Source organism: Microtus ochrogaster, chromosome 21, assembly GCF_000317375.1.
Source record: "Microtus ochrogaster isolate Prairie Vole_2 chromosome 21, MicOch1.0, whole genome shotgun sequence".
NCBI lineage: Eukaryota > Metazoa > Chordata > Mammalia > Rodentia > Cricetidae > Microtus > Microtus ochrogaster.
In genome coordinates, this window is record NC_022022.1 from 38579856 (window position 1) to 38605659 (window position 25804).

General features: G+C 41.9%; 1 protein-coding gene and 1 pseudogene across 1 annotated transcript in view; both read right to left on the reverse strand.

Moving 5' to 3' along the window:
- The window catches only part of Clca4 (chloride channel accessory 4), a 20498-nt gene extending 16666 nt beyond the window's left edge, over nucleotides 1–3832 (reverse strand). The window contains exons 1-2 of the mRNA XM_005357391.1: nucleotides 3671–3832; nucleotides 80–220 (exon numbers count right to left, since the gene is read on the reverse strand). Coding sequence (XP_005357448.1) covers nucleotides 80–220; nucleotides 3671–3832 — 303 coding nt within the window. The remainder of the gene's footprint in view (nucleotides 1–79; nucleotides 221–3670) is intronic.
- Nucleotides 3833–20241: 16409 nt separating this feature from the next.
- Nucleotides 20242–20711, reverse strand: LOC101992029 (annotated as a pseudogene).
- Nucleotides 20712–25804: the final 5093 nt, after the last annotated feature.

Sequence of the window (25804 nt, forward strand, 5' to 3'; positions counted from 1 at the left end):
CTCTCTCTCTCTCTCTCTCTCTCTCTCTCTCTCTCTCTCTCTCTCTCTCTCTCTCGGTAGAGAAAAGATGGACACTTACATGTGCGTAGGTCTCCTGTCCTGGCCTCCGGTACTGAGGTTTGTTTCTCCAACTCTCAGGAATTAATATAGATACATTTTTTAAATAAAATCTTTTTTCCGTGGCTTCAAACAAGTACGTAGATGCTTCAGTCACCATTTTCTATTATCAAAAGGAAAATGAACACGTAAAGGAATATGTAGAAACAGCCAAGCAAGGGTGGTGTCATGCTGCAGGACCTCATCACGCATTCTCCTAAAGCAGTTACTACAAAAGTAAACCGTTCATCAAGACCATTCAGCGGTGGTCTCCGCCCACACTTCTATCCTGTCAATCCCAAACTTGCTTCACCCTGTGCTTAGAAAGGCTCCCATCTGCAAGGATGGCTAGCTGCCTGGTGATTGCAGTAATTGATTCATATGAATATATCTGTCATTTATTTGGTTCTAATTTTGTGTTATCACTTTCCAGATGACTTATAGAATGCTCTGAAGCCCAGCGACCTTACTCTTTAATGGACACAAGTCTGGAATGAACTAACAAATATTCTAAGACTGCTTGATGTCATTCCTGATTTTAAGAAACTTGAGTCAAAAGCATCTTTTGCAGATGAAAGGGAAGGAAAATAGCCCACAGGATAAGACTCTCCGTACTCCTGGAAGGGCCAGGAACGCTGCACACTTGGAGGGAGGTGCAGTGGAAAATTCTATAGCACAGAATTGTCGCCCTGCTACTGACGTGAAAATACATGATTTTCCTCAGTATCAAAGTCACTATGATTTATTAAAAGAATTTCTCTTTACAGAGTTCCTGTCTAATAAAGGTTAAGAGTAAGTGAAAACCACCCAAGGCAACCTATTCCTTACAACCAGAGCTCTCAGAGGTAAGTAAAATATAAATAAATATAAAAGAAAGGAAAACAAGTAAAGGTAAAAATATCTTTTCCTTTCAGGAGCCATCTTGCTTTCCACTGCCGTATTTATCAGGGCAGACCCCTCCGGCGCCTCCAGCTTTAACATAAGCCCACATCAGAACTGCTCCTCAAGGCCTCCCTCTTTCCCCCTGCTCCACTCAGAGAGTCCAGGGTTCTGACTCACATGTGTGGCAAGAAGTCAGCAAAGTCATTAGTAAGTCATGAGATGATGAGTCAGAAGACTGGAGTTCAGAGAAATGAAGGCCTAGTGCAAGAAGGCTATGAAGAACTCTAAGGCACGCAGGAAGTTGTTCAGCACCCACAGAAGGACCATGAAAGAATTCTCTCTCTCTCCCTGTATGCCACCCCCCCAACATTTTAAAGAGAGATATGTAGTTTGTCATGTTCTGCTGGAACAGGGAGGTTCTCTGTATCCAGGAGACACAGTGTTTTGATGGCTCAAATGGAGTTATGGATTGGACCAGTAGGCTTGCTGTGTACAATTGTGTAGGTTGTGTATTATATAGCCCCAGGGGACTGCATTTCCTGTAGAGTCTCCATGGCCACTGGCTATCTTAGCTAGCAGTGTGTTCTTAGGTCGTGGAGACATGACAGAGACCCTGTAGGTGACTGTCATCTCCAGGGATACCTCAGGTGCCCAATAATGATTTCTCAGAGTTTTCTAACCTATAATAGTCCTTCTAAATTCCTCCTCAAAATTCCTACAATGGTTTTGATTTTTAAAAATATCAGTGTTTGCAAATGTGATCATGTTTTAAACCCAGAAGGAACACAAACACAAGGTACAAATCATTGTGTAATAAGTAGATGATGGCCATTCACAAAATTGCCTGATGATATCGGACTTTGCAAAAGGCCAAGTTTCAAAAACCACTAAACTATAGACATGTTGGCAAAGGACTGCGTTTCTCCTTGTAATGTTCAATAGAAGAGCATGCTAAGAATACGTTATTTTTTCTCTCTAAAAATACCTAGCAAATACCTGTTTCTGAATTCAAAAAAGGTTGAAACTGACCCTTTACCCCCAAACAGCAAGAATCTTTCATTCAGAGTTCGTTCTCATTGGTTATAGAAAAAGCAATCTTTATCTTTTAGAGCTCAAAGAGTACCAGCAAGTATCATCTCTGGGTTGCAGTGTAGTTTCCAAAATGACAAAAGGGTGCCAAAGAAAATCACCAGAGACAGTTCAGTTCATGCCCAGTAGGGAGTTCCACGGGCCACAGTAGGACCCCTAGTGGGCAGGAGCTGAAGACGAGAAGCAGAAATGTCAAGTGACTGGTGGAGCTGTAATGCCAGTCTCCACATGGAATGCTAGAGTTGGAAGAAACTTCAGCAAACCAAAGCCCTCAGTTGCGTGACCGGGTTCTTCCTCTGCTGTCAACCATCTGGTTGACTCATATTCTCTACACACTGTTGCCTCTATGTTATCTAAGCATATACTTTACAGCTCATTCTGGATTCAGACCCCTGTCTCTTTGTCCTGGATGCCCTCAATCTGAAACTACACTAAACTAATTCCTCCCCATCACCCCGGATTGGTCCAGCTCTTTCTTCCTCGGAATTTTCCTTCCCAGCTGATGAAAGTTACACCCAAGTATTTAAGTCAAAGTTGTGAAGTTTTTCTTGTCTCTTAACATTTTCTCCCTACCTGTCCCTTCCCACACATGTAAACCAACAACAATGTTGTCTTTGATACACTCAAAACATGTTCAGAGTCATACACGTTAATCATTCCTGCTATCCCATTGTCGTCATCAACATCCCTATTGGCCAGCTACAGCCTAGATCCTTCTGCATCCCTACACTACAACGTTCATACAGTGGATGTGATAAGTGCAAGACTTCTACAGTTTTAAGTAGTCAGGATGGTCCTAGAATAGACACCAAAGTGTCCATAATTTCCGCTAAGATCTCCTTCATGGAGTCTCATATCACTCAGAGGGGAAGCAAAAACATCCTTTTCTAATGGTCTGGATTCTGCCACCGTATGTGACCTTATCCCAGGTCCTTTAAGTCTCCCTTCCTGCTGCTTATTCCCTGTTATTTCCTTGATCACACAAGATGCTATCACCCCCATGAAGCTCTCATCTCTTCTCTTACTCATCTCGGGTCTGCTCAGATGTCACATCATGAGGGAGGGCTTCTTTGGGTATCCTGAAGGAAACAGTTACTAGGCTCTTGCTTGCTGCAGCAGCACCCTGCTCTGTCACCCTTCCCCGACTTTGCCACCCTTGCCTACAAACATCACATCTGCTATCCCACTCACTTCGGTATCAGTGATGACTCTGAAAAAGAATACAAGCCCTATAGTTCTTTTTTGTTTTAACTTATTTCTCTTCCTTCAAGGATACAAGAAGCATGTGTGTGTACACACACAATAAATAAGTAGATTTCAAAAACAGAACAAATCCAACTTCTAAATTACACACCAGGAAACAAGATCAGAGAGGCCTCTGCTTTGTCTTGGATCGTAGGCTAGAAAATGAAGTCCCTTCTAGAACCTCTAGGACTTTCCTGTAGAGCATTTTAGAACCTTCATCTCACTCTGCATTCCCAAATCAAGCACACAGTTTTTGACCTTGCCAGAGCACTCAGAGGTTTCCATAGGAACTCTTACAACTGCTATTAACCTTTCCACTCCTCAGAGCGTGAACACAAGCAAGCCCACCTTCTCTTACCTGTATTCCTTCAATTATTGCTTCATCTTCTGGCATAGCAGGATCGATAGCAACAATAACATCCTCATAGCCATTCCCATTCAGCTTCATCAGGGAAGAGTCTGATCCCCGGAGCTGGTACAGGAGAAGGAGGAGTAAACCAAGACCCCTGGAGAGCCCCATCCCTCCTGTCTGGTTTCTCCGAGGCTTCTTTTTCGTGCTCCTGCCGGGTCTATATATACTTCCCCAAATCACCTACTGATGATGGAGAGATGCCGACTACGTAAAGGTCAATGTTCACATATGGGAAGTCACTCGGGTAGTTTATGCAATAGTTTTATGATTTGGCAATGGTTAAAGAGTTCAGAAGCATTATAAAACACAAAGTACACTTTCTTCTCAGGACAAAAGATATTGCTTCCTAAGTTTAGTTAATTTCCCAAGTATACACATAGACTTTGTGCTTTCTATAGAATGGGCTCTGAAAGGAAAACCACCATAAAATGAAGAGCAGTGCTAACACTCTCTATTTTAATTATTTAATTATTATCTAGACTGTCATCTAAGCAATAGTGGTATAAATGAAAAATTAGGGAAGATGAACTTGATGCTCGAAGGCTGTAAAGAGTTTGATTAAATTTAGGAAATTTGATAACTTCAAGTTTTTAGAATAAACAAATAGCATTCCTAGTAATAAAGAAATAGAATTTGTTTTTTATATCATAATTTGCTGGTTATTGTTGAGGGAGAGTAAACGATAGAAGATTTTAATTAGTTAATTTTGTTCTTTGACATTTTCATACATGTACTTAATATGTTCTCTTTACTCTCACCGCATCTTCTTCTACCCCCACCCTGTCAACCCCACCCCACTGCTCCCTAAAAGTCCCTTTGCTACACGCATGTCTCTTTGCTGTTTTGTGGCCCACTCACTTTAACCTGGGCTATCTATGTGATCATGGCTTTGGAACTGTCTGTTGGAGGCTACTGGACTCATCAGTGGCACACAACTGAAGACGATGACTGCCCCCCCCCCGGGGAATTTATCAATAACCAGTAGTTGAGTAAGAAGTGTAGGGTCCCTTGAGCTCCTCCCCGACCTCTGATCGACTGTTGACAGGCTTAGTTTTGTGTGGCCTCATGCAGGTCGCCACAGCTGCTGTTAGATCACAATTGCAATGGCTGTGCTGTTCTCTGAAGCTATTATTTAATCATTTTCCCTCTCTGCCAGCGTGTTCACTCCTTCTGTCTCCCCTTGTGATGTTCCCTGACTCATTGAAGGGGTGGTATAAATATATATTTTAGGTCTGCATCATCAACCATCATGTATTTCAGCACCCTAAGCAGCCACGGGTCTGCATTCTCTCCATTCACTGCAAAGGGAGTCTTCAAAGAATAAGGTTTGGAGAAGTGTTTGTTTTGGGGTATGTATAAACATTTAAAAGACAACATGATGCTTCGTCAATTTAGTAAACAACTTATCTTTGTTAACAATTCTCTCTTGTGCTCACTTGTCTTTCAGATATTTTATTGGATAAATATTAATTTTCTTTGAAGAACCAGAAAAGAAATGGATTTTTCCTTTCCCATGTCTAATTTATCATGAAAAAGTTTCTTATATTTTCCTTATAGAAAAACCACACCAGGAACATACTGTAGAGGCTGAAAGTTGGCCTGTAAACCCCACTTGCCCAAGGACAGAAAACTTCCTGGAGCACAGGGGCTGTTGTTCATGTAAGATCACAAGTCATGTGTTTTCACATGTAAACAAGGTTGGTTGCCTCAACTGCACCGGATGTGCTTTATCACATGTAGGTGGGAGGCACAGAGGTATGGATTATGTCAGGATGTATGCGTGCCCACGATTGGACGACAGTGGGAAGCCTTGTGGGTTCTGCCTTTATGAGAATCTGACTAACAGAATTCACTGCCGTTCTCTGGGACTCGTGGGAATGGACCTGGCCAGTGCCTGTCTTCCTGGCCAGCATTAAATGACGCTTGCTGTAACCAGGCAATTGTGGCTTTGTCTGTCTCGTAGTTTTCAGGTTTAACAACACAGTGGGGGATTAGTTTTTAGATTTTTTAAAAAACATTTTAGTCTAGGTTCTTCATTGGTATTTCAAGTGAACAACATCAAGTCCTTTTTATTTATTTTTTTCATACAATATAATTTGATCATATTCTTCTCCTCCCCCAAATCCTCCCAGATTCTCCCTATCTCCTCCCTCACCCAACTTTATAACTTTATTCTCTCTCTCTCTCTCTTTCTCTCTCTCTCTCTCTCTCTCTCTCTCTCTCTCTCTCTCTCTCAGCAAAAAGCAAAACATGAAAATCAAAAACAAAGTCGTCAAACACCCAAAACAGATCTAATGTGTTTTTGTTGTTTGTTGTTTATCTTGTTGTTGTTGTATCATTTTGGTATGTTTTCTTAATTTATAATTCTTGAGGGAGAGTTAGAAATGTTGATGACCATGTTTGTGTCGGGGATCTACCACCCTGACTTTTAAAGATAAAGGTTACTCACATGCTAAGAGAGTAACAACAATCTTTCTCTTTGGAATAAGAAAATTTTGAATTATAGTTCAAGTCTCTATGATTTCATTTCTATTTCCTGGAAGAGCTTTTTATCTGAAGGGTGCTGGGTTTTAGTCACCACAACTTAGTCACCATTAACTTGGAATTTGGGCCCTTAAGTAGGTTGGGCTTTACTGTGTGAGGCTTAACGTTCTCACTAAGGAAGCTAACACGAAAATGTTGCCCCCTCTTTTGATTTAACGTCCAGATTTCTCTGCTCTCAGCCCTTTGTTCTCTTCTGTTCCCTCTTGTTGAGTTTTTAAATTCCCGGAGCTTCACTTATTTTCTGTGCTATGAGGCTATGCTGAAGTTCTTTCTTTACCTCCACTCAAACCCATAAACTCACCCCCATCAGCGTGAGGGAAATACATGTTTCCCGAGCTCTGGAGTCTGATACAAGCACAGGGAGACTTTCCCTACCGGTCTGAGTGAGGATGGAATGCCTCTGGGGTTTCCATTTCCTCTTCCTGTTGGAGCTCTGTGCTCTGATCGATGTTTCCTACAGTATTAGCCAAGTGGCACAAAACCCCCACTTGGCAAGGTCTCTTTTATGAATATAATTGGGCAGGGTGGCATATCTTCTGGCCTGTTTGTCTCACACCTCACGAAATCATCTTATTACAGTATCACTTTTCCTTTCTCAAATTCGTCAAGATCTTATCTGCGCTTCGTCTTGGCACGTGCTGTATTTTCTATTCGGAACTCTTTGCAATCTGGTTCTAACTCACAGCTTCTAGTCTTAGTCCCAAATATTAGCGGTAAGGAATTTCTCCTCCCATTGAGTTTATTACATAGTTTATTCACAGTCTATTAACAATTATTTTTGTCATCATTATTCATTTAAATGAACAGATACACTTTTAAAAAGAGTCACCTATTTTCATCTAATGTGCAGGAATGTTGGGCCTGAAGGTATGTGTGTGCCTGGTTCCTGCAGAGGTCAGAAGAGGGTGTTGGATCCTCCTGGAACTGGAATCTCAACATGAGTCCTGGGCATTGAACCCAGGTCTTCCGCAAGAGCAGCCATACGCTTAACAGCTGAGCCAACTCTCCGGCCCTGTGCACGCTCATCTTTTTAACCAGCTTTCTCATTCACTTCTGATGAAGGGTCTGCTTTGTTGTGAAGCCTTCCTGAACCAGCCTGTCATTTCCCTTCTTTGTCAAAGGGAGTCCCCCACCTCAGGATTTAGATGAGACTCTGGAGATCCAGACAGTCAAGACAGTGCCAGGAAGCAGTTCTGAGATCAGCTAGTACAGCTGCAGCTGGTTTGTAGCTGAGAACACCAAGGTCCGAGAACCACAGCTGACTTAATGGCAAGACACATCGGAGTGCCTGACTTGTACCCCAGGGTGACCCATTTTGTCTTTTGTTGAGCAAGCCTTTACTCCTTCACATTCTCTCTGGCTGCTCCACGGCTTTCCCCTGAGCACAGGGCACCCATCTCTTCTTAGAACTTGTAAACTCAGTGGCTGCTATAGAAATATGGTAACCCGACTCTTGACAATCTTTTTATATAATTGGAAGGATGAAAAGACTGTTAAAACCTATCCTAGGGCAAAATTGCCCGAAATTGGTTTTGTCTGGGGTTTCATTGTTCAACCCGATCTGCACAATGCATTCTTTGTGGATCTAGCTATCTTGCAAGGATTAGAGAGATCAAATATTTGCTGGGTTTATCTGAGTCTAACTGTTCTCAGAGAGTTAGTTTACATGAACTCACTAACTTTTCAGGCACTCTTTGAAGTACGTGTCCCCATTTACTTTCTCAAACAGCGAAACAGGCTCCGAGATGATAATAAACCAAGTCTCCACATTTGGTTAGCCAGGAAGTGGGATTTGTACCCAGGTTTGCCTATTTATACACTGGGTATGCTCGGGTACATTGTGCCTTGTTAGTTATATCTTGAGACATGGTCTTCTACCCAAATTCCTCCAAATGTCTTTTATGCTCCAGTATGCAGCCTTCTCCCTCTGCCCATACCTACATCTCTTTAGGGAATCGGCCTTGCATTCTTCCATGGAGAATGGACTTTGTGCTAAGGAAACTGCTTTACGTAGCTCCTGTTTGGAGAGCTGGTCTTCTGCAGTGCTGGGGCGTGCAATATGAGTGCCCTTGTCTCTGTCTAAAACAACGGCAGAGATCCTGTGGGTCAGCCTTATGCGCCTGTGGGGGACTCTGCCTGCCACCACATTCCTGCTTGCTATTCTCTTTGACTGTTGAGTTTCTTCTACCCACGTTTTTTCCTCTGATAAAATCCTTAGGAAACTGCTACAGAGAAACCCTGTCTCGAAAAAACCAAAAAACCAAAAAAAAAAAAAAAAAATCCTTAGGAAACTGCTTTGTCTCGAATTGCTCACAGGAAGTCGAGAATAAGATAGAAGTCAAACTTTATCAAATGATATTTATTAAGCCCTTACGTGCGTGACGTGCTTCACGGGATACCTTAGTCCTCAGAACAGCACCACCCAAAGATAACACCTCTCCTTTTACAAATGAGAGAGCCTAGTCTTCCTTTCCCGTTCAGTCACACACCCAACAGGACTGAGAACTAAGTGGACACCCTGATCTGACTCCAAGTCACTTTGTAACCTTTATGCCGCATTCCTGGAGAGTTCGTCATTTTCTCTGTCAGAAATCCAGCTCAGAGCTGGTCAAATCCTATCTGAAGAAGGTTATTAAAAGTCAACACTAAAAATCCCAGCCCGGCCGGGCGATGGTGGCGCACGCCTGTAATCCCAGCACTCGGGAGGCAGAGGCACGCGGATCTCTGTGAGTTCGAGACCAGCCTGGTCTACAGAGCTAGTTCCAGGACAGGCTCTAAAGCCACAGAGAAACCCTGTCTCGAAAAACCAAAAAAAAAAAAAAAAAAAAAAACCAAAACCAAAACCAAAAAAAAAAAAAAAAAAAAAAAAAACCAAAACCAAAACCAAAAAATAAAAATCCCAGCCCAAACAAAAGTATTGCGTGTTTTATACCTATATTTTCTTCAAGATTTGTGAAGCTGGTGAGAAAGCAGAATTCCTGTCTGAGGAATCCTAGCAGGCCCAGTCATGTCATCTTCACAGTGAGCCCTTAACTATTTATGGAGCATATGCTCTGTGATAAGCTCAGGTGATACACTCTGTGATAAGCTCAGGTGACAGGACATCCTTTTCCACAGGGGGCATGTAGATCAGTGAGAAAGACTGACTGATGAAGCTCCATCATGCTTAATAAAGTAACTTAATAAAGGTGAATGATAGTAAGGATGAAGCTAAGAAACACACCCGGGAAATACACATGTCAGGGCTGCTGAGAGAGCCGGGCAGTAATGACATCTAGGATGGGCCCTAAGGACAAGGCAGGAGTTAGATGATTCTCTTACCCTGTTCCGTTCTGTTTTATTCTGGAAGATACCAGAGTTGTGATCGAAAGAGAAGCCAGACTGTCACAGATGAGGACACAGCGGACATCCCTTCTTCTCCTAGGTACGTTTCTAACAAAGGTCTCGATCCCCAAGCACTCACTCTGGTGGGCGGAGCAACATGGATTCTGACTGGGAACAGGAGAGAGTGGAGTTTCTGTGTTCTTTAAAATAGTGCAGAATTATTTCATCATTAGGACGTGTTTCTTCCTCCCGTCAAACGATGCAGAAGTTATGAAGATGATAGGAAACTAGTATTGTTTCCTAGTTCCAACGGCGCCATGGTTTTTTTTTTTTTCCCTGTGGTATATATGTGAATCCAACTTTCTGTGTAATGAAGTAGCAAGAACCTTGTTTGCCTTACAGAGGAATCTGGCATGGATACCTCCTTTGAGGTAGTGATTGCGACTCTTGGGCTCACTTTTTAATTCTGTTGTCCACTCGTCAATGTGGTTAGGACATAAGTGGTCTCTGCACACACTTGTTACACCGACTCACTTAGCAAAAGTGACTTTTAAAAAGTACATTTATTCTGGGAGAGGTTTTGGCAGGTGTTGATGGCAACACTCCCGAAGGAAAAATGGTTTCGCACTGGGTTGAGTGTACAGACTGGGCTGTTTGAGGTTAACCCCCATCTTTGTCGCATGGCTGTTCTATTATCCTCTCACTGCTTCCATGTCCCAGGGTAGGGATAATAAAATTTCCCTCAGAATGTTGCAAGACAAAAGAGAATTAAAGACAGGACTCTAAAGACATGCTGGCATAGTGTTGAGCACTGGTTTGCCTTCTGCCATTGGGAATTGGGCAATACCAAGTCAGGAAGACCTGACTGTGTTGGTGAAGTCTTGGAGGCTCGGTGTTGACTCAGGTGATCCAGTCAAGGGAGGGGAAACCCACTTTCTGTGAGTTTTATTTGGGGAAGCCTAACCAAGTTCTCACGGAAAATGCTGATGACAAACACCTCCTTGTTTTCTGGAAGGAAAACAGAACTGTGTCTGAAATAGTTGTCCTAATACTGCCCTCAGGAGAAGCCAGTAGGCCAAGCCAGTAGCTGCGAGTTTCTCAGGGCCCATATGACATGGGAGAAGAGTTAAACTCTGTCAAATTTAGGAGAAGGAATTACTCAAGTGAGTTCACTCAGCTGTCCCATCCTCTGAAGGAGGAAAAATGATTCTGAGGTCATTTGAGGCACCCACAGGGCAGAGGCATGGGCTCACTAAGAGAAACTGACTTCACAGGATCAAAGCATGCCTTCTTCCTGTGGACACACTTTGTCACCACATCTAAATCTATTTCAGATCCTCTCACCTGGTTCATCATGGATAGGCTTGAAAATAAAACAAAGCATTACTGAAAGTCAAGGAACAGTGTGAAGAGACGGGGTAGCCAAGAGCCAGGAACGACAGAGCGCAGCCTCCTTATCAGACCAGAGTTTATTATTTATCTTTATTGAAAAAAATTTCGAGACCAGCCTGGTCTACATAGCTAGTTCCAGGACAGGCTCCAAAGCCACAGAGAAACCCTGTCTCGAAAAATCAAAAAATAAAAAAAAAAAAGAAAAAAATTTCATATATATTCAGATCATGCTTTTCCCTCCCTACCTCTTAACCTTGTCCTCTCTCTCTCTTTCAAAATAAACAAAAACAAAAGCACAAGAAACCCCCACAAAAACACAAAAATAAAAATCAAAACAAACAAGTGAAAGACCAGTAAGACAAAAATGCCAGACAAAACAAACTTAATGAAAATGTTCACAAAAATACCATTGTGTTCATTTTGTGTTGGCCAACTACTTGTGGGCATGAGGCCTGCCCTGAGGTGTGGTTGATATACCCAGACACTTCACTGGAGAAACGTGGTTTCCCTTTGTCAGGTGGCATCAGTTTCAGAGAGCTCCGTTCTTAGTGCTGGAACTCTATCTGGCTTGAACCTGTGCTTGCTTCTTGGGACGTTGTGTTTACTTCCCCTTCCTCCTGCTTGGATTTTGTCTGGTGTGAACTTGGTTAGGACTTGTGGAAGGTTTCACTCTCTGCGAGTTTATATGCACATCAGTTTTGCTGGGTCTGGAAGAAGGTTTTCTGGAAAGAGATGTCCTTGGGGCCACCCACAAGCTCTGGTTCTTCCCCCTGCCCCTAACCCCTCTTTATTCTGTTCTCTGCAAGACTAATAACCTTGGTTAAAAACAGGCTAATATACTCAGAGAGACTCCACTGGAGAAAGCGGATCCTCTCTGTGTCAACTTGCTTTAGTTGCAAACATCTTCTTGATTGGAGGTCAGACCCCATGTCCACTTCCCCTCTCGGTAATGGAACCCCATCTGGTTTGAACCTGTGCAGATCTTGTGTGCACTGCCATAGTCTCTGTGAGTTCATATGCACATCTATCCCATAAATTCTTGATGATACTGTTTTCTTGGCATCATCTATCATCTTACAATCTTTCCGTTTCCTTTTCTGCATAGATCCTTGAGCTTGGAGAGGAGGGATCTGACGAAGACATCCCGTTTAGAACGGAGTGTCCAATTCACTGCACGTTGTCTAGTTGTGTTAAAATGTCATGTACTGGAAGAAGTTTCTCTGATGAGAGCTGAGTGAGGAACTAATCTGTGGATATTAAGCTATGTCATTAGGAGCCATTTTATTGTTATTTTCTCTCTCTCTCTCTCTCTCTCTCTCTCTCTCTCTCTCTCTCTCTCTCTTTAGCGGAGTGATAGTAGTAAGTTTCCTCCTAGGCCCACAACTTACCTAGTCTCAGTTTCTTGGCCACTCTAGCAGTGTCCGGTATGGGTTCTATTTCATGAAGTGGGCTTTAACTCCAATCAAAAAGTGATTGGTCACTCCCATAACATTTGTGCCACTATTGCAGGCAGGCCACTGTTGAAGGTCACAGGGTCTGTTAATGTGGGTAATATTAATGATTATCTTTCTTTTCTGGTAGCCTGCAGAGTACCTTCCAGTACCATGACCATTGGTCATTAAGGGTAAAGCATCTTGTTAGGTACCAGCTTGACTTCTCTATGTTTGATGACCTAAATAAGGGTTGTTTTCAGCAAGAGGGCTTTACTGTCAAGTTGCAGCGAGCAACCAATAGTCTTGACAGCAGCCTGAGATGTTTCAGAGTTTCATCGGGGCTCCTTTGGTCAACAACTTAACATGATATTGAGACACTGGAGGTCTTACTTGGTGGCTTAAGATGTAGCTGCAGCATTGTCTCCCTTATTATTTTGTGACTTTATGTAGGTTCCATCCATACGTGTATAGTCATAGGTTTCCACATGGTTTTTCACATGGCAGGTTCTTTCTATATTTCTTAGATTGATGGTTTTTTCACTCGCAATGATGACACGGTTGGTGTGCCTGGGCCCTCAAACCTACACTCTTAATCAGAGGGAGGTGGTGGCCCCAACAGTAGTATTAGCTCTTTTGTTAGATGTTTTACCAAAATCCTCAAAAGATTTCAAACACCAGCAAATAGGACAGACCTTCAGATCGTGGCTGTTCTGCTGGTCAGGAGGAGTCATTTGTGTATCAGCTGCAGTGGCTGATCACCTGAGAGCTTGTTAGCAATGCAGATGCGCAGGCATTAGCCCAGATCTGATGGATCACAGCTTTCACTTCAACAAGGTTCCAGGAAGAAACCGCTTTGTATCAAGATTCCATTAATCGCATTGACTTTCGAGAGCTGCTGGTGCTCACCATGTGGGCAGAATTGTCATCTGTTGGCTCTGTTAGGTTGCCTTGCACGCACGTTCCTGCTTCCCAGCCACAGCTCTCGGGAGGAGAAACAGGCTCTGCATAGCAGGCTTGACACCCAAATAATCCTCATGCTTGGCCTATTTTCTTTGCAAGGTTCACATCTTTACGTTTTTTAGTAGTCATGAGCTTGGTTGTTGGTACAGCCAGCTTGTGTATTTTGTGTTTTGGTATGCCCACCTATCTCTCATTCTCCTGCCGATCCTTGCCACCTGTGAAGAAATGTTGTGTGTTGCTCCTGTTTCCATGAAATAGTAGCCCAAGTATTTACTAATGATTGGTTGGGTTGCGTGTTCCTAAGCACTTTTAGTCCCCCCGCCCATTTTTTAACATGTGTTTCAAAGCAACACAATGAAAGTCATCATTGAGCTTATTTATAAACAATAAAGCTTAACCGAGTCTAAGGTCAACAGTTAGAGAGAAGACAAAGGCTACTTTAGTGAGGTTAACAGGCGTGAAGAGTGGTTTTGTTTGTGGAACAAGACGCGACAAGTATTTCAGCAGCTCCACAACAGCGCATGGACAGGTCTTTCTGTGCAAAGGGTTCTTCATTCAGGAAACTTAAAGGAAATCCCAGTGTAGGATTCAAGAACGGACCATTGTTGCAACACTGGCCTGCACCAACAAGCCCGAATATGTAGCCTGAACAGGGCATGGCACTCTGTGGTTCTCTGTCAGAGTTATGAAGCACTCTTCTATAACTTAATAGATCTCAATTTATGGTAGCTGACCCCTCCATGTTCCTTGTCACATATGCGTGCTGAACTAAATCACATGATGAGAATCGTCCCACTGTTCCTAAAAGACTACAAACATCATCCAGCTGGCCTTGGTGAGCTCCCATTAGATCAGCCCTACCATCTCAGTGGATGGGCGCACCCCTCGCGGTCCTAACTTCCTTGCTCATGTTCTCCCTCCTTCTGCTCCTCATTTGGACCTTAGGAGCTCAGTCCAGTGCTCCAATGTGTGTCTCTGTCTCTAGCTTCATCCATCGCCAGATGGAGTTTCTATGGTGATATGCAAGATATAAGGGCAAGGATAGGCCCGTATCAGGCTCCTGCTCCTCATCTGCCCAAGGATCTAGCTGGGGACATCTCCATGGACTCCTGGGAACACCTCTTAAGTCAAGTCTCTCATCAACGCTAAAATGGCTCCCTTAATTAAGATATATACTTCCCTACTCCCATATCCACCCTGCTTCCATCCCAACCTGAGCTCACCAAGGCCACCTGGATGATGGAGCATGTGATCAAACCAAACTCCCTGAACGTGGCTGACAAGGAGGGCTGACTGAGAAGCCAAGTACTGACGTTGTGGGAGCCTAGTCTGTTTGGATGCTCACCTTCCTAGTACCGGATGGAGGGGGGAGGACTTTGGACTTCCCACAGGGCAGGGAACCCTGACTGCTCTTTGGACTGGAGAGAGAGGGGAAGGGGGATGGGGGGAGGGAAGGAGGTGGTAACAATCAAGTATGCCCTTTGTTCTGGAGATTGGTCTGAAACTCCCTAGGGAGAGCACTTGTTTGGGCTGGAGATAAAGGCTTGGCTGCTTGCTGAAGAAGCTTTTCTGGTCTCTACCTGCCATCCCTCTCATGGCTGTCGATGTCTCTTCTCTCCTCTCCTCTCCTCTCCTCTCCTCTCCTCTCCTCTCCTCTCTTCTCTTCTCTGTCTGTCTTTCTCTCATTATCAGTCTTTTTTTTTTTTTTTTTTTTCGAGACAGGGTTTCTCTGTAGCTTTGGTGCCTGTCCTAGAACTAGCTCTGTAGACCAGGCTGGCCTCGAACTCACAAAGATCCCCCTGCCTCTGCCTCGAGTGCTGAGATTAAAGGCGTGCGCCACCACCGCCCAGCTCATTATCACTCTTAATGGAGCTCATCCTCAGGCTTGAAAGCTAAGCCTCTCATTCCCTCTGAAGCTCCATCAGGTAGATAGCTCCATAAATTGTATCTACCCAAGGCCCCTTCATGTCCTTGAGGTTCTTTCATGATAGTAAAACATCATAGAAGTGAATTGTGCCAAATTCCTTTCTGAGATGACTGCCACTTTATCATCTTTCATAACAAATATGAAGTTGGGAAAGAACTCAGAGTTTCTGAGAGCTAAAATCAAGAGCTTCACACTGAGGTACTTCTTCACACCTGTTAGAGCCGTAGACTAGCTACATGTCAGAAACAAACAAAGGGCTGTGGCCATAGACCAGTTGCTAAAGTGCTTTCCTTGGGAGCATGGGGACCAGAGTTTAGTGACCCCGGGACAATCCAATAAATAAACAAGCATTCTATCTGCAGTGGTATGCACTTGTAATCTCAGTACTAGAAATGAGGAAGAGACAGACAGATCTTTTGGACTCACTAGCTGGGCAGCTCAGTCTACTTGGCTAGTTCCAGGATAATGAGAGATAACCACTGTCTCAAACAAATCAAAACATAAAGCAAAGGCGATAAGCAAAATCTGAGTTTGTCATAGGCCTGCACATGTATATGCACATACATGTACCTTCACAATGAACACACACACTCATATACACAATCTATATCTATATACACACTCACCTATATGTTTGTATGTATGTATTAATGTATTACACACACACACACACACATACACACACACACACATAATCAATAGATGAGGGATAGATAAAACCAGAAAATAAGTAAGGATACACAGAAAATAGAAGCGCTGTGCATTTCAGGTATAAGTATTGCAGCCATCCTAGAAAACGTGTGGTCAGTTGTCACAATAAACACCAGCAGAATCACTTTGGGGTATACACCACAGTAAATGAAATTGAGAGAGTGAACTGTACGCGTGGTCATAGCTTTATGATTCACAACAGCAGCTCGAGTGTCCATTCATGGCTAAATGGAAGAGGATATCTATGGCGGAATATTTTCCAGCCTTCAAAATGAGGGAAATCTTCAGGCATGCCACCCTGTGGGTAGCCTTGCAGATGGATGGCCTGCAGGAGAAATGATGAGGTCGTACAAGGACAGGTGTTCTCATCCACTTACATAGAGCACTCAGAGGAGTCAGATGGAGGGGCAGAAAGGAGATCAGTGGTTGTCGGGGGGCTGAGATGAGCAAGAGGGAGAGTTACTGTTTAACGGAGATGGTGCTTCAGCTGGAGCAGATGATGAAGAGGATTGAGGGCTGCTTTACGGTGTGAATGTGCTCCGTGCTGTGGCTACGCACGTAAGGAGGGTTAGCAGGAAACTTTGGTGGTCTGTGTATTTTACTGGGTCACTACGAAATGAATAATAAATACAAGAAATGTCTTACAAGAAGTTGAAAACACCCAAAGAATAAAATCAAATATCAAATTGTAAGAAAGATATTATGTTTATAGTTGGAAATGAGAATGGCAAAATTCGTTGTCCATAAAATTTTCATTCCGCCTTATTTTGTCTTTGCGCAGCAGCTCTCCAGCTCAGATCACAGTCTCTCCTGACAGACTGAATCTCTTGATTCCTCCTGTTATATTGGCCAGCACCCTTGTTCTCATGCAAAGATGGTCCTGTCTTGTTAGTACAGTTTACTATCTGTGAGCATCGCCCAAGTTTAAAGTTCAAGACCTGCGGCTTACAAGGGACTTTCCAGATTCATGGCTTAGCTGCTGTTCTTGCCTTTTCACCTCTGGGTTGTTGTCCTCATGCTTTTGGGATGAATCGGTCTGACTTTACTAAACGGGGCCTTATTTTTGCTTATTTTCTTTTCCTGTTTGTCCAGAATCTCCCTCCCCCTTCCTCAGAGATTTTGATGAGGTGCTGTCTGATTGAAATTGTTTTCTCTTTCGCTTCCCTGTAATTTATTACACTGTGTTAACTGATGGTGCCTTTTTGTTGGCTTTCCCATTTGTAGGCAAGGATCTTATAGAAGGAGCCTTTAGCACAATCTAACACATAAACAGTTATTATAGCCCAGATGTTAGACCATGCAGTGCTCAAAGTGTTACAATTTATCTATGAAATGACCCCTGCAGGCTCATGTGTGGAGCCAAGCGTCAAGCTGTTTTAGGAGGTTCTGGAGTCTTTAAGAAGTGGGGACTGGTTGGACTGGTTGGAGGAGCTAGGTCACTGGACATGCACTTTGAAGATTATGCCTGTTCCTCCTTCCTGCTTCTGCTTCCCGCCCACCACAAGGAGAAGACTCTCTTTTTCCAGACGCTCCCACTGCCATGATGTCCCAAATGTTTGGGACCCAAAACCAAGTGACTGAGCACTCTGAAACCACGAACCCAGAGAAACCATTCCTCTCTTCTGTTGCCCCCTCAGGTATTTTGGTCAGTTACGTGATCAAGACACAGGCCAAAATTTAGGAAGTAGGCTCTCTCTTTAAAATTCCAATGAAGGATTTATTTAGCTTTTAAAAATCGAAGATTAACTGCTTCCTGGAATTTTAATTATATTTTCTGAGTAATATGTAGATGGCATTCTTGGTTGCATTGAACAGAATATCAAGTGAACTTTTACACAGAACGGCTATTAAAAACATATATGCCACAGCAAAAGTAAGTATCAGGTTGGGAGTAACTATGGAAACGAGGGATAAGGATAGAGTCAAGTTTCTGGTCGTCTCCTGCCTTCTTGGTTTCTTCTTTCATCAGAACAAGTGCCCAGAGCCCAGTTCAGAACCTCATATCATACAGCTTTGCTGCCAGAGACACACGGGTCTTCTTCCTCGTGCTTACCTCACAAAGAAGAGAGTTGCCTGGTTTCTGACTCACTCATCCTCAATCAATGATTGAGGATGAGTGAGTCACCTGTGTCCAGAAGAGAAGTGCTCAGCCTTCCCTGAGTCACCCACCCTGAACATTCACCTGCCAGCAAGAGAAGATGCGCATCCGCCTGACTCAGGTCCACCCTGGTGAATCAACCTCGAAGGAGAAGTTAGGGAATCAAAGCTAGGAGGGTTTGATCAATCCTTCCTTTTCAAGGGGGAGGCCCTCAGCATCACTTGAGTCTCGCTCAAAACAAAGAATCCTGGGGGTTTGAATTTACTGAACCAGATCTGTGTTTTTAAATAGCTCCCCAAGCGATTTGTGTTCAAGAAGGTGACAGTTTGTTAACCAGGAATAGTCACTCTTCATTTCTCCTGAAGATGGAAAGTTTAGCACTGACGTCAAGCAGGCATTTCAAGAGATACAAGGTCATTTTAAGCACTTGGGACAAAATATGACAAGGTTTAGAAATTCCTTTTAGAGGAATTAAAAAATAGATTAGTGATTATTTATTATATTATTAGGAACTCACTACACAGATTAGGCTGGCCTTGAACTCATGGAGATCCTTCTACCTTTGTCTCCATAGTGCTGGGATTAAAGGAATGTGCCACTATGCCTGTTACAGGAATTTTTAAAGAGAAAAAGTATTTTTCTTAAGGATAATTTGTCACATATGCAAAGACAGGCATTTTTACTCCCTTTATAATTTTCATAGCAAATTTACTTTCCTCAATGCACCTGCCAGAGATTTAGTACTGGCTCCTAGAAACTGTTTGCACGGGTCAGTGGCAGGCATTCTCCTGGGGCTACTTTCCTTGTGTTTCCCATATGTTCCCACTTTCCATGTTGGTCATTGACTGGTATCCCTTCAGTATCAGAGTGACCTGTGTCAACCGATCAGCCAAGTGTGAGACACTGGTGTTCTGTAACAAAGCCTCTACAGGATGTCAAAGCTTTTTCTGCAGAGAATAAAGGGAAGCAGTCACATGCAGCTCAAGTTAATACAGGTTTCCTGTATTTGTGAATCTTCGCTTCTGGTACATATACATATATACATGTAGAGACATGACTAACTAGGTTCATTAGTTTTAAGAATGGAAGACTTTTTAGAGTTCATTTCTATGTAAAGAAAAATGGAGTCTTACTGGAAAGGTTTCCTGGATTATGAAGTAGCATGGGACAAAGGAGGCTTTGTACGCACAGAGATACACACAGACACACACATGCACCGCAACACAAACACTTGTCCCTTCAAGCTTTAAGACCAACTGTATTCAAGTATTGAAAATAATTTATATTATTTTATTTATATATGTTTATATATTATTTATATTTATGTTATTTTATTTATATATGTTTATATATAATTTATATTATTTATTATATATGTTATATTATTAATAAGCCCAGAAACCTGATTTGTAATATCCCCCCCCAGGTTTTCTGCCCCATCAAAGCCTCTTGTAACTACTTAACACACTCTATGCCTCCTTAGATGTTGCCAGCACCAAGGGAAATTATACCCCATTAGCTGAGTCCTACCTCACTCCCCTCTTATTGTTTGTGTCCTTGAATATATATATTGAATACATATATTGAATATATGTATGCACACATATGGTTTACAGGACACTTCCTATAAAACATTGGAAAGATGATGAGAGCTGTTTCCTCCCATTTTATAATCCTCTCTATGGCTGGGATTAAAGGCGTGCACCACTGTGCTTAAAGGGAGGAAACATAGAAACACCCGGTTTCTATGGCAGCTAGTGTGGCTACTGGATTACAGGTGTGTGTCCCCATTACCTGGTCCGTAAGGCTGACCAGTGGGACTGTTTTCCTCTCATATCTTCAGGCAGTCTTTATTAAAATACAACTGAAATGCCACTACATTCCTCTTTTTGTATAAAATGAAAAAGAAGGTTATAACTAATAAAAGAGAACTATATACAATAAAAACAATGACTATATGTAATATATACAGGCAATAAATATATCAATAATGTCTAATCAATTTACATTTGACAAATTCAGAGAAAATGTTTTATATCTATCCTACTTTGGTGAGTCCAAAGTCTTATACCTAATTTACTTTTTTTTTTATTCAAAGTGATTTTATTGCTCATGTACACAAGGGAATTTATGCCACTAAAGCAGAGGCTGGGGATGACTTATATTTCCAGTTGGGTGGGAGGACCCGCTTGGTCTTATAGTAACGAGCCAGCCGGTGAAGTCTGCTCTCTATCAGAATCAGGCGGAGTTTAGCATTCTTATCCTTTCTGTTCCTCTCAAGATGCTTTTGGAGGGCGACTGCCTTCTTAATCAACTGGTAGAGATCCTCAGGGAGATCACGGGCAAGGCCTTTGGATTTAAGGATTCTCAAGATTTTATTACCAGTCACAAAACGGACCTGGGCCACACCGTGCAAGTCCCCTATCTGGGGGGGGAGGGAGGCCTTTCTTGGCCAGTTTGTAAATCTGTTCCTTCACGTCGTCAGATGTCAGCTTCAGCCACGTGGTCAGATGTCAGCTTCAGCCACGTGGGGACGCTACGGAGGTAGGGCAGCATCCACTGGGACAGGCCTTTCCCTGGAGCGTGCATGCGACCCATGATGGCGGAGGTCTGACAGCAAAGAGAGAATGAGGGAGGAAACTCCTCAGGAAGCCAAGATACGCAGCTTTACTTTCTATCATAACTTGCTTTCTGTGTCTGATAAACTATAAGTATAGCTATCTAATCTTCAACTCCCTTGGAGACCTAAGAAGGAAATAATATTAACTGAGTAAGCAGGAAGTGCAAGCAAGCAACTTCCAAAAAATGTGAGTAATGACAGAAACAGTTGACTGTGTAAACAGTCACCAAAGTTCCTCTGCAACTCTGGGGCTACAGGCCTAGCATATTCAACAGACTTTTCTGTGAAGCAGGGTATTTTGTGTCCTGCTTGTCTAATTAGGACAGCATAATGTCACCAGTCAAGGCAGGGCCATTTTCTTGCCCAGTGGCTTATTTTTGCCACAAAGAAAGTAAACTCCATGTGGAGTTTCTTCAATGCCCATTATCTTCTCTGAAGTTAATTGGTGCTGCCAGGAGCAGACATGTCTCATTGCCATAAAAAAGAAAAACCTAGGTTACTAAAACATCTTAAATGCCATATTCTGTAGATCTCTGAAGTGTTTGAAGATGACATATCTATCTAAATTATATCTTTGTTTGACCTTGAGAACATACCTAATATGACTACAAGTTTGATTATACTAGGTGATTAACTACTAATCTATATTTCTTTATTATCCTAAACAGTTGATAATAATAATTTTTAAGGACTAGAAATTTGCATTACATTTTTAAATGAGCTGTATAGGTACAATACCTTGAACAAGATTAGAAATGTATGTACAATTTTTTGGAGTAGGGGGAGGGTTCAACCTGAAGATCTGAAAAGCAAAACAGCCAGCCACTGACTCTTACCTCGACCTCAGTCTGAAATGGCAATCCTGTCTCCCAGAATCTCAGATTCTGACCAAGTTTTCATCGAATCATGCTTCATTTGACACCCAAGTTTATGGGGCATAAATTTGCAAAAAGGCCATTTGCCTGAGGCTTTTTAGCCAGCAGCCCAAGCCAGGGCTGGGATTGGAATCTAGTTCTAGGAATTGGAACCCCAACCTAGCCACCTGGGTTCAGGAGAAAAACTAATGCTCCCAGCTCCCATCCACCCCAGTTTAGCTTCCAGGTAAAGATGGAAAATGCACAGAGAATCTGGATACTGTATGTTATTGTGCTGTCTTTGAATTGTTTGACTGCTGAGGAAGGAGCAACAGCTGCTAAAAGACTTTTGATTACAAATGTTGCTGGACTAATCCAATTTATAATTTTGAAAATGCCTTGACTTCAAAATTTAATTAAAAAGATATGCTACTTTGGAAAAGAAGTTTTGCTTTTGTTTCCACAGGAATTGAGAGGCTGTGGATTAATTCTGAATTAAAAATAAATAAGGTTTGATCAAAATGCCTTGACTTCAAAATTTAAGCCAAATGATATGTTACTTTGGAGATGATGTTTTGCTTTTCTTTTCACAGGAATTGAGAGGCTGTGGATTCAAAAAAATAAGGTTTGATCAAGGAAGATGCCCTGAAAAATCTCCAGTGGGAACAGATGGCCCAGATGATCCAACGTTTCAGAGTACATTTGTTGCAGTTTCCCCGGAGTTCTACATCCAGAATAGCTTCAAGACTGCTGGCTGAAACGATCCAGCCTCACAGAATGCTCCAGTAAGGCCTTGTATTGAGAGCTGTTTCCTCCCATTTTACAATCCTCTCTAGGGCTGGGATTAAAGATGTGCTCCACTGTGATTAAAGACATTCACTGCCCAGTTACTATGGCATCTAGTGTGTTTGTAAGGCTGACCATTGGAACTGTTTTACTCTCAGATCTTCAGGCAGTCTTTATTTATTAAAATGCAATTGAAATGCCACTACAGAGAGAAGAGAGGATCATATCACAACAGGCAAACTAAAGAATTAGATCCCATTGAGATTGGCTAAATTCATACATGGCTGGTGAGCTATACAGTAACTTAAAGGAACATAGCTTGTCTAGCCCATGTTGAAGCTTCATTTCCTGGACACCTGGGTGAAATGTGCTGAATTTGCATCTATTCATTTGAGCTGTGACAAGAAAAGAGTAGCCGAGGGACACTCTCTGTCTAAAGATGTCCTGAAGAGGTAAAGGAAGTCAAATCTCTGAGAGCTCAGAACTCAGTTAGACTGAAGATATATACAATCATTTTTCAAAGATTTATTTATTTATGTGTTTTATGTACACGGTGCTCTACTTGCACATAGCACCTGTGACAGAAGAAGGCATTAGAGAGAAGAGGGCATTGGATCCCATTATAGATGGTTTTGTATTGGTGGAGGCCACTTGTTGGTTCCCAGCTGCTTAGCCCTGAAATAATCACACAGAAACTATATTAATAAAATTACTGCTTGACTCATGAGCCCTAGCTTCTTATTAGCTAACTCTTACATATTAATTTAACCCATATCTATTAATTCATGTATGGCCACGTGGCTATGGCTTACCAGCTAAAGTTCTGGCATCTGTCTCTGGTGGAGCTCCATGGTGTTTCTCTGACTCTGCCCTTCTTTCTCTCAGCATTCAGCCTAGCTTTCCCTGCCTACCTATGTTCTGCCTTAGCTCTGTCCAAAGCAGTTTTTTTTTTATTCATTGCACACAGCACACAGAGGGGACTCACATGTCAGTTGTGAACCACCATGTGGTTGCTGGGAATTAAACTCAGGGCTTCTGAAAGAGGAACCAGTGCTGTTAACCATTGAGCCATCTCTCCAGCTTCTACTATGACTTTTATTGTCAACTTTTCCAATCTATACCGACTTCTGAAGTTACCTAGGGGGTGATTTCTGAAGAATGGGATGGTCCCAGATGAGAACATCCTGGTGCCCAAGCATCTAGCTTCTGTATAGACTGTTATGGGAGGACCATTCACATAGTAGTTCCAAGAGAACTAACCCCAGCTGGTCTGTTATTACCTGTTGCTGTTTGTATGATTATATGGTAGCTCCATGGTCTGGCACAAATCAGGACTCGCCTGATTTATATAATAATGCCTGAGAGTTTTCTAGATAAGTGATTTAATTTAGTATACAGTTTTAATTTATACTATGTTAATGACTTTCTAATATGATTCTTTTCTTTCTCAGTGTGTTTTGGCTTTTGTATTGCACAGATGATTTCTTTGTTGTGTGTACAAACATCTGTTGGGTAAATTAGCTATGTGTGCTTGTTGTTTTAGTTTGGAACTACAATGTTCAAAATAATTTAATTAGGTATTATCAGACCCATACACATACACACACTTTTTTCTTAAAACATCAAAGCAATCCATACATTCAAACGTCTAAACACTGCATAATGTATGACCAACAGCCCACTGAGAGAATTCTTTGGAATGAGAAGGAAGAGGAAGGGAGAAACAATGAGACATTGAAACTGCTTAGTGCTTCTTCTGTGACCAGCACTTAATACAGAAATGCATTAATTTTTCTAATTTACAAAATTAGCTAGTATATATATATATATTTTAAATCACTTATTATGCCTGTGAAATCTTTAATACATACAATTTTAAACAAATAATTTCATTATTTGAATAAAGCATGAGTCACTATTATTGTTAAATGTTAAGATTGTGTTTATCTATGTTCATAGCGGTATTATTTCACATAGCCAGAACCTGTTAACAGCCTAAATGCCCCTCTACTGAAGAATGGATAAGGAAAATGTGGTGCATTTACACAATGGAGTACTACACAGTGGGAAAAAAATGACACCCTGAAATTTGTGGGCAAATGGATGAATCTAGAAAACATCATACTGAGTGAGGTAACCCATACCTAGAAAGACAAATATTATATGTACTTACTTATAAGTGGCTTTTAGACATAAAGCAAATAAAGCCAGCATACAAATCACAATCCCAGAGAACTTAGACAACAATGAGGACCCTAAGAGAGACATACATGGATCTAATATACACGGGAAGTAGAAAAAGAGAAGATCTCCTGAGTAAATTGGGAGCAAGGGGACCATGGGAGAGGGTAGAAGGAGAGGGGAGATGAAGGGAGGGGAGTAGAGAAAAATATATAGCTCAATAAAAACAATTTAAAAAGATTGTGTCCATTTGAGATCTTTCAAATACCGTTGCTATGAATGTTACTAAATTTTTAGTTACTCCTTTATGATGGATAGCTCACTAAACTGATGTTCCCAGGGCAAAAGACTTTTATAGACCTTAACATAATTAGCTGCCTTCTAGAGAGATGGGTGCGTATTTCTAGCCCATGAGATAGCAGATATTAACATACCCTCATTGCACTTTCTCGTACGAACCTTTAAAGGTATTTTGTTGGTGGAAAAAGTAAAGATTTATTATCTAATTTGCTAACATGAATTTTGATGCTGTCACTATTACTAGTCATTTAAATTGCTCACAGAACACAGAATTAGGACCAGAAGCTTCCCCCATTCTCAGATGAGGGTATTAGTGAACTAGTTCCGGTGCTTGGGATCTTCCGTCTGTTTCTCCTGGCTACCTTTGTTACTCACGGCTCACCATTCACGGCTGTTGATTTGCTACCAGGCGAATCACACATAGATAGTATGTGTGTTTCCATGCAGATCTGACCCAGCACAGAAGTAAACAAAGGAGGAGACAAACTACTGAGTCAACTGTGTTATGTAGCAGATTATGTTAGCACGTTACCCAGCATCAACACAGAAAGCAAACAAACAGGCAGGCCAGACAATGACCTGTGACCTGTTGTTAGCAATTTGAATGACACATAATGCTAAAGTCAACAGCTATGCAGAGAACTGTTTTTGTGAGTCAACAGGGGTTTTGGTTTATTTTACAATACCTGTCAGATCATAAATGTAGACTTATAAAAAAGCATACAGGATATTCAGGTAAATGTCATATGTTTCTTAAATTGGAACTCCATTCAATGGTTCCTGTCTATGAAAACATTAAAATAAAATGTTTCTGGCATCTGTAAGCTCCCCACCTTTGGAAACTGGGCTATCTGATAAAAATGATATCTATAATAACATTATTTAAAATCCATTCCCAGAAATTAAATTATAATAAATATCAACTGTAACTTGGGATTTATTGATGTCAG